This window comes from Euprymna scolopes, chromosome 17, assembly GCF_053919585.1.
Source record: "Euprymna scolopes isolate OS-2025 chromosome 17, ASM5391958v1, whole genome shotgun sequence".
NCBI classification, from domain to species: domain Eukaryota; kingdom Metazoa; phylum Mollusca; class Cephalopoda; order Sepiida; family Sepiolidae; genus Euprymna; species Euprymna scolopes.
Window position 1 is genome coordinate 116981018 of NC_136498.1, and position 10037 is coordinate 116991054.

At 34.5% G+C, this 10037-nt stretch overlaps 1 protein-coding gene across 4 annotated transcripts in view; it reads left to right on the top strand.

Annotated features, from left to right (window-relative positions):
* The window catches only part of LOC145296921 (membrane progestin receptor beta-like), a 175332-nt gene that overhangs the window by 163898 nt on the left and 1397 nt on the right, over window positions 1–10037 (top strand). For all 4 annotated transcript variants that reach the window (XM_080143110.1, XM_080143112.1, XM_080143111.1 and 1 more), the window contains exon 2: window positions 7265–10037. This exon is cut by the window's right edge and continues 1397 nt beyond it. In XM_080143110.1, the coding sequence (XP_079999236.1) occupies window positions 7265–8278 (1014 nt within the window). In that variant the 3' untranslated portion in view covers window positions 8279–10037. The remainder of the gene's footprint in view (window positions 1–7264) is intronic.

The following is a 10037-nucleotide window of genomic DNA, read 5'->3' on the forward strand; positions in this document are numbered from 1 at the left end:
AACCAGAAAACGAATAAATTATTATTTTGTAGAACCCATTAATTTTATAGAGGCCATTAATTTTATAGAAGCCATTAATTTTGATCTGAGTAAATATTTTAGATTTTATAAAACATTTATAAAAAAAATAGCCTGAGTGCCCGTGCTCGGCATCGCCCAGGTGTTTGAAGGTGTGCGTTGAAAGAAAAAAAAAAAGTGGTAGTAGGCAGACAGGCTCGAACCTGTGACGCAAAGGAGGAAAAAAAAGTGAAAGAAAATCTGACGTCTTACTGCTGCTCCATGATGCAACTGAAAGTTCGAAACATTAAAATTAGGCAAAGTCAATCCAACCGATATGATGACTTGCAAAAATGGCTTGCAAAAAATCGACCCCTCCTTGTAGAAAACTGCCTAGTTGAAGGTGAAGGAATTAATGTTTTTGATCAATTTTTCGATATTTGTTGTCTGAGAAGTCGAGCTTCAAAATGATACTGATCTTGTGAAAATCCGTCGCCTCTGTCGAAAGTTTTAGGCAGATATACATACATACATACATACATTCAAACAGACAGGTGAGATTATAGATATTATAGATAAAAAGGATGGAAGAGAGATTGATTTATTAATAAAATTATAAGACCACTTCTTGCGTGTATGTGTATTTCGCATCGTTACATGACTTATATATTATTATTTTTTTCATATTAATCAATTATTTATGGAATCAGTATATATCAATAAAATAAAACAAATATAAAAAAATCGTATTTAAAAATATATTTGCAAAATTAAATCCAGCAAAATGCCTTTTAGTTTCTTCATAAACAAGTGCATCATTTTAGTCTCTTGCTGAAAAAATAGAGTATGAATTGCTTTTGACATTTTGAAAAATTTGGAAGCCTTTAAACTGTTGAATAGAAAGTCATTTAAATTAGTTTTAAATGTCTTAGCAAACCTTCATGTATTGAATAATTGAAAGATTTGGAAATTCGTTGCATGCAGCCATTTTATAAATACAGATTTGAGCAGCATCTTGAACTATTAACAAAAGAAATGGCTCATTTACTTATAAAGAAACCAAAATGCATTATTGTGGATTTAATTTTGTTATTAAATAATTTTTCAAAATAAAATATGACCTAAAACTATATCCGATGGTGAGACCCCACCTTGCGGACCTTAGGGAGTGTGGAGCCACCCTTTAATTGCCATTGCTCCCAGGTCCACTCTGACCCGGAGTGGTAGTACCTGTTAGGGTCCCAACTATAGGTTAAATAGAACCTGACTTTTAAAAAAAAAAAAATATACTCCATTAAAAATCGTTCCTCAAAATAACTAGATTCGGCATTAAATAACCTGAAAAAGGTTGATATGCCGTAAAACAAAAACAACCAACCAAAATAGAATGCTTTAAAATTTGTTTTATTTTACGCTGTTATATTTTTGATCTCAATAAATAATTAATATATATTAAACTAGCCTGGGTGCCCGGCATTACCCAGGCGTTTGGAGGTGTGATTTGAGCAAAAAAAAAAAGTGGTAGTAGGCAGGCAGGCAGGTTCGAACCTGTACTGTGAAGAAGGAAAAGAATGCGGAAAAAAAAAAAGTGACGTCTTTGTTGTTGTGCTCATCACCAAACCGGAAGTGACATAGGTTTAAATTATGGCTAGTCAATAGAAAAGAGGGGATGACTTTCAAAAATATCGGCGAAAAAACGACCTCACCCTAGAAAAGTGCCCCGTTGAGGAATTAATGTTTTTAGCTAATTTTTCGATATTTGTCATCCGAAGGGTTGAGCTCCAAAACGATACAGATCTCATGAAAATCCGTCGCCTCTGTCAAAAGTTTTACGTAGACGTACAAACATATATACATACATTTAAACAGACAGGTGAGATTTATATTATAGATAGCGAGGGATACCCGGCGTTGCCCGGGTGATTGGAGGTGTGTGTGAAAACTCCGGGGGGGGGGGGTTAAAATAAAAATAAAATGTTTTGGTAGGTAAGTATGAGGATCGAACCCGAACCGTTGAGGCAAAGTTGGAAATTAAAGTGTGAAAACAAAAAGAGTGCAACGGTTTTAACCATTTGGCCACCGGGAGATGCTAACGGAAACACGTTTGAATTTATTTAATTACTTGGATTTGGCAGGTGCACATTTTAATGACTTAATGAGGTCAAGTTTGACTGCAGGATAGTATTTCATTTACTGCGGGAACGCTTTTTTAATTTTTATTTTCCCAAGATGTTATAGGAAAAAGACTAACCCATATGCGGCGAGCGACAACTGTTGAATATTTATCTTCCCGAAGTCGAGCAAATTAAATAGACAGGCGAGCTCCGTTGTTAACTCTAAAATATTATGATTTATATGTGATATAAAAAGTTTTAAGAAGTTGTGAACCGACCGACCGCTTCTCTGAAAAAAGCCTTTTGTAGACATACAGAAAAAGCGAACACACATACATACATTTTCGCTTTTATATTTATAGATAATAAAACAATTAATGTTCTGTATCATTTGGTTCATTTAATAATTGAATTAACGAAATATATTGTACTCTATCTATATAAATAAAACGATACAGATCTCATGAAAATCCATCGCCTCTGTCGAAAGTTTTACGCTATATATATATAAGTAAATTAAAAAACAATTTCTACATTTATTTCTACAATATGCCTGAGGATGATAGAAGTACTTCTGTCGAAAGCGCTCGCGATTATGGATCCAACATATCCAATTTCGAGAAGAACAGAAAAAGGACTATTCGGAGATTGGAGTAGATAAAAAGGAAAATTGTTAAACAAATAATTCCGTGCTATTCAATAATATTTGTCTATATAAATAAAACAGTAGATGTATGTGAGTTTGTCTGTGTGTAAACATTTAACCAATAAACTCTTAAACTACGGGTCACACAACACTAAAATCAACAGGAAATAATAATCATACACCAAGGATGGTTTATAACAAGTAAAATCTTTGTTTGGATGGATGAATAATGCGTCAGCAAGCTGCAATGCAAACTGTTTATTTACACTTGCCGACATTTCTATTTCTTTTTGCATAGGCCCAAATTCTATTCATTTTTTCAGACCGTTTTATATTAAGTATTTTCCATCTGTCTTTTGATATCTACAGCTGTAGGGAACACGGCTGGAGTGCTGAATGTTTTGGTTTTGATTCTAGCTGACCGCACCCGGATTTTTTTTTTAACTTTTGAAAATAGTACTCTATATTAGGTACAATATAATATTCAATAGAGAATTGTCTCTGTAATAATAAATACAAAATCTGTATGAATTAAAATAAATTGAAACATATTTTACCCCCATCCCCCCCACTAGTAATTAAATAAATGCTATAAAATTTTTTATAAAAAACAAATAATTTGGTTAAAAAAAATTAGCAGCGTAGTTTTTTTTTTTTTTTTTTTTTATGACCATTAGCAATAGACAGAGGCTCCTAAGCTAATTAGGAGATGCATAAAACTTAGGAACATCACAATACAGAACTCTGAAAATGTGACAGTGATACATGTACATTCACACAATTCTGAGGCAACACGTTCAGGACTACAGAACATAATGTGAAAAGAGATTGCTGGTACATCTCAGTGCAAACACTGGGGAGAGAACTTGAATGCCTACTAGACACTGTCCTCGAGTGCCTAAGGTCTCTCTGTACAGGGGTTTGTCAGAACAACCTGACATGAGGATACTTTTTCCATAATATTCCCAAATATTCAAAATCACATAGTATTCGCTGCACAAATAAGATCTCCTCACTATGGCTAACTTACATTAGCTTTTACAAGGAATAGTGCACCTTCTCCAAGTGATATTACCTCAAGTAATAGCACGAAGCTGGATACTCCACCAGACTAGATAAATTCTTGTCCTGGAATCCAGTAGTACCAAGAGACCAAAACGAAAGATATACTACAATATATGAAAATTGTTAATTGGGGAGAGGTAAATTATGTTCTCAATTTCTTTACTAACTCAGTGCTTGTGAGATAATGAACTTTAATGGAACATTCGAATATCTATGTATCTCATATAGACTTCAAGTGTTAGCCCCAGGTCGTGGGCCCCTTGATTTGTGAGAACTTCAACTGAAGTAAAATAAAACAAAAAAGTGTAATTATGTAGAGGGTCTAATGTGAATGTATATTGTTGCAGGTTCGATCTGTTCAGCTCCAGCACAGGGCGATATTTAAGTATTGCCGTAGAGTAAGAACCATGAAATAATCTCCAGACAACAGAATCAACTGAATTCCGATGAGTAGGCAGCAGATCTAATCCAAGCAGATCATATACTCCAGAGGGAACAAGGTCGCGCCAGGGAATATGTAGTATATATAATAGCTGAGCGGGGACAAGAATTAGATTTACTGTTTCTATTAAATATTTATGAAGCTTAGTTTAATCAGGCCCAAGGTTGAACCGGGTGTGGACTGAATTATCTTTTAAATGGAATGAGTGTGTTCATCTTGAAAATTACCCAAAAGTTGGACAAATTATGAGCTATTCGAACTAATTAACTAATTCTAAAAAAAAAAGTATCAAATTAGTTCAGCCATATATACGAATGTTTGGAGAAAATAAAAGGAAAGAATAAAGCAATTATCTTTATCTATTATCTGTCACAACCTAATCCGGTACAAACTAATGAGAATCATTAGTTTTTAAAAGCTGCAATTTTGCGGCTAATTCTGAGATTTGAGCTTATTATTTCAACCAGACATGGTGCAGCCTTTCTCAGGAAGCTGGCAGCATGAGACACATACCCATATTTCTCCTCATCTTCCTCCGTATCATACTCATCATCATGAAATCATTGTGTGTAATACTCAGGAGGTGCACAACTAATCATCAAAAATGCATAACAGATAGGACTAGCAGGGAGACCCGACGTTACCTGACAATGAATGAGGATCAATGAATATTTCCATCTATCCATCCATAGCCTTGAGCCACTAAGGGGCATAGGCCGTCTACAACTTTGTAGATGCTTTTATAGCGACTGAGTTCTTTTTTTTGGGGGGATGATGGTGCTGGCCCCACGCCCAACCTTCCCAGAAGATACATACAGTGCCTAGCCTTCTCAAATGGTCACCCATCTGGTACTGGCCAGGCTCAATGTTGCTTAACTTCTGTGATCTGGCAGGAACCGGTGCGTCAACGTGATTGTGCCAAATATTTTGACCTCCCGTATTTTCTTGTCATCAACATTGGTAAAATCGCACATATTTTAATCCTTCCCGCAGTGACTTAGTCCACAATACATTGTAGCCTGCATTGCACTGTAGAGAACTTACTGTTGATTTTATAAAATTATTTTATATAATGTTTTGAATTTAAGTTTAAAATGCAAGAGTCAAGTATCATTGTTCAATTGTGCTCTAAACAGAAACATTAATTTCAAACGCGCCCCTTTCATATCAGAGAACCTACTGTTGATTTTATATGCCTGGCCTTTCTGCTTATGCAGTGAAAATGGCTTGAATTTAAGTTTAAAATGAAAAAGGTCAAGTATCATGGTTTGATTGTGCTTTAAACAAAAACATTCATTTTGAACGCAATCCTGTCATATCAAAGAACCTTTTATTGATTTTATATGCTGGGCCTTTCTGCTTGTGTGATAATTAGAGCTGTGACAACAGCATATTCTTTTCATTGTTTTGACTCTTGAGTATATATCTGTTAATATAGACGGATGTGGTTCTTGGTTGATTAAGTGTGTCTGTGTTGGATTATATATCCGAGAATATTCTGTTGTAACAGCCCTAGTGATAATAAAACTTCTAAAATCCACTTGTGATGTTAGGCTGTATAAGGTGTTAACGTTAGTCAAAATCGCCTGTTCCTTCGTTCATTGGATTTTTTCAATTATCAATACTTATCGAAGACATTTCGATACAAAACTTATCTAAGAACAGTGCCAATGAGTCCCCACACTATTAAGGTTAAAAGCCACTTGAGGACAAGGGCTAATGTGATAATGTGATGGAAAGATTATCAGTTGAATGATGCTGAATATTATGAGAGGATTTACGATAATGAATCGAGTGAGAAAAATTTGACCTCTTATGAATATGGTTTATGACACGTGTTTGGTGAGATTCTGTTTAAAGACGACCATGTAGGGGAGCAATCCCATGACAATGTGCGGATACCACTACATTTCCGAAAGCTTCCAAGTTAGATCTTCACTAACTTTCTGTACTTTTGTTCTATTGATGAACTTGTATTTCCTCCTTTTTTTTTTTTTTTTTAAACAAGGAATGTTCCAAAAGTAATGCCTCCTATTTTTTATTCCGCCTGAATGGATCAGAGAGATTGCAAATTGCATTGTTATGGAAACTAAACTTATGCATTCATGACCTGAAAGATTCATCTCTCTGTTGCAGATATTGACGGTGTGAGACTCTAAGAAAGCAACCCCTGTCATGGGCGTGCATCAGAAGCAGAGCTGCATCGTTGAATGACTCCATGCAGAAAAAGTTAAACTGATCAACATTCACCATACTTTCTGAACGTTTACAAAACTGATGCAATTGATGTCAGCACAGCTAGAAGATGGGTTTGTTGATTTCAGAGTGGCAGCAGAAATGTGAATGACAGTGTGCGCTTTAGACTTCTATGACAGAGGCATCAAAAGAAGCTGGCAAATGTGTATTGGGAATAGTTGCGACTATATAGAAAAATGAATTCTGGATCACAAAAGGTTGTTTATTTTAATGATACCACTGCCATCTTTGTAGGTCTTCACCATTTTAGGTTTTGAGTTTAAAAAAATAGGAAGCTTTACTTTTGTAATGACCCTCATCCTTCCTAACATTTGGAAGCGGGGATATCGATAGTATCACATGATTAAAAAGAATTAAAAAGCATCAATTTAAGTTTGATATTTTTTCATTCTCTCCATAGCTTTTTGTCATTGGTTGATCAATTCATTTCCCCATCTATCGCAAAACCCACTGCCACTCCTAAAATTAACTCTAAAATATATTGACCGATCCTCATTTTTATTATTGCCACACCTTGATTAACAATTCTATTTTAGTTTTCTTTTGTGTACCTTGATGAACAAGTTCCTATACCTTTGTTCTGCTGATAAACTTATTTCCTCTTTTTTTTATGCTTTTCCTTCTTTCTAATACTTGGTGGGGGGGGAAGGTACATTGATAATATCGCATAATTAAAAAGAATTTAAAAAAAAAAAAAACGCATTCATTTAAATCTCATATTTTTTCTTCCTTTTATTTCCCCAGAAATTGGTTCAGCACAAAGAAATGTGGAAGTTTCTGAAGCCCACGGTTAACAAAGAGCAGGTACCCCTTCTTTTCCACGAGCCGCACGTGTTATCCGGTTTCAGACATCTGAACCAGCCATGGAGTTACTATTTCCTCAGCCTGTTCCAAGTACACAACGAATGCCTCAACTCTTGGACACACTTAATAGCTTTAATCCTCATCATCAAAAAGATGTTCACTTTCTCCATGGAAGTAGACCTCATCACTGACCCCTACATGTGGCCGCTAAGCAGTGGCATCCTAAGCATCATCATCCTCTACCTGTGCAGCAGCCTTGCCCACTGTCTGCAGTCGCGCTCAGAATTGGCACATTACACGTGTTTTATGTTTGACTATGCAGGCATTGGCCTGTATGGAACAGGCAGCATTGTCCTTCACTATAACTATTGCATGCTGCCGTCATACAAACTAGGCGCCCTCCGACAATGGGCAATAACCATTGGGATTGGATTGGGCGTTTTGGTTTGCATGTGTTGTAGTATATCAAAAATCCGATATAGGCGACCATATCCGTTTGTACGTAGAGTGTGGCAACTGGGCTCCGTTGGGGGCATCTATGCATGGCTTATACTGCCCATCGCTCATCGTGTATTTCTTTTTCTGATTTCTTCCCAATGGGACCAAGGTTTGCCTCATCACATGGAACAGATGGTTTGGTTCCTAGTTGCAGGTTTCTTCTTTGGTTCTGATATCCCACAGCGGTTCTTCCCGGGAAAATTTGACTTTGTCGGACACAGTCATCAGCTCTTTCACATCTGCATCCTAATGGTATCCTGGAAGCAACTAGATGGCGTCTACGAGGACATTATGTCTTGGAAGACCAGCCTCTACGCAAATGATCCGCCCACTCTGTGCAATACCTTTGGTGCCATTTTCGTGACCATCGTCATCAACGTCATTCTTGTAGGTGTCTTCACAGAAAATGCAAAGAAGACTATAGAAACGGAGCCGATTAAGAAAAAAACAAATTAACTAGATTTTTTTTTTTTTCATATTTATGAAATTCAGCATCATTATGCGGCTATTTTTTGTAAATATTATCCACATCTGTTTTTTTTTTTTTTACATAAAATTTCCACCATGTCATTAGCCGAGTCATTATTAGTATCACTATTTAAAAATGACCATAATAGAACTTGCTGTATCAATATTTCGTCTTGAACTCAAAAAACTATGATGACAAAGAAGACGTTAACATCAGAAAGCACAAGGAATAAGTGGATATCTAACAACCCCCCATAAAACAACAAAAGTAAAGATATTTTAAAAACTCAAAAATAAAAAAAAAATTGATCAACTCTAAAAAAAAAAAATTGATCAACTCTAAAAAAAAAAATTGATCAACTCTAAAAAAAAAAAATTAAAAAAAAAAACCCACTGTAGATATATTGTAGATAAAAAAAAACTTTAAAAAATTGTTTGAATACCCCACCTTACCAAATCAAAGGAACTTATCAAAATGTGTGATACTAGTAATCATTCCATTCGACTTTTTTAATATATTTTTTTTATTATTATTTAACAAAAACAAAAACACTCATCACCACAGTGACTGCACAATGATTCTTTTCAAATTTTGAGTTTTTCTTGTTTTTTCTTTTTTTCTTTTTAAGTTACAATCAACTTGTTGGAAAAAAAATGTCATGTAGTGTCAACCTTAGCCCAGTTCAGCCCAGTGTCTTCAGACAGAATTCAGCCAATCGGAAATGAACATTTGATGGATTTAAAAGATGACCAAAACAGAAATCAACCAATCAGAACATTTCATGTAATTGAGATCAGCAGATAACAACTCAACCTAATAGAGATCCATCTGAACTGAATCAATAAAGAACTGAATCAAAAATAGTCAAGAACATCTTTGAATGTAGCTCAAGTCTACATAAACTTGCAGAACAATTGAGCTCAGCACATTGAAAGCTTCCATTAAATTGAATTCATCTAAAAATTCATATCAGTGTTCAGCCAATCAAAGTTCAACTTGGAATGCAATTAGATCAACCAAAATAAGAACAAGGTCTGTTCCAGTTTTTGATAAGTTGATTTATCATGTCATAGACACTATATATATATATATATATATATATATATATATATATATATATATATATATATATATATCAACTTGTTTTAAAAAAAAATAGAACAGACCTTGTGCTTGTTATATATATATATATATATATATTAAGAGATGAAAAGAGAACAAACTAAACTATCTTCTTTCTATCACGTCGGAATATTGTTTCTATAATTTTCATTATGAATATGTGTGTGTGTGTGTGTGTGCATATACTTGTGTGGGTGTATATATATATATATATATATATATATATATATAAAGTATATATACACGTACAATTTTATTCTAATTAGTCGTTTTGTTTATGACTTTGATTTTACACACATACACATATATACATATATATATATACGAGGGAGTTTATTTTTTATTACTAGTTTGTTTTCTTGCTTGCTATCTCATTCCATACACTAACCATACCCTCCCATATATATATAATCATTATCTTTGGTTCTTAGACGAAATGATAGAGTTGTCATGCAAGATATCCCAATCACGCATGACTGCTTCCCGATTCCGCCTCTCAACATAACTTACTTGTCATGGCAAAATTAGTATAACTTCCACAAATCACAAAACAAGATCCAGTAGATGATGTGTTAGAAGTATTTTAAATTAAAAAATTAGTCACAATTATATTCCCAAGATAGT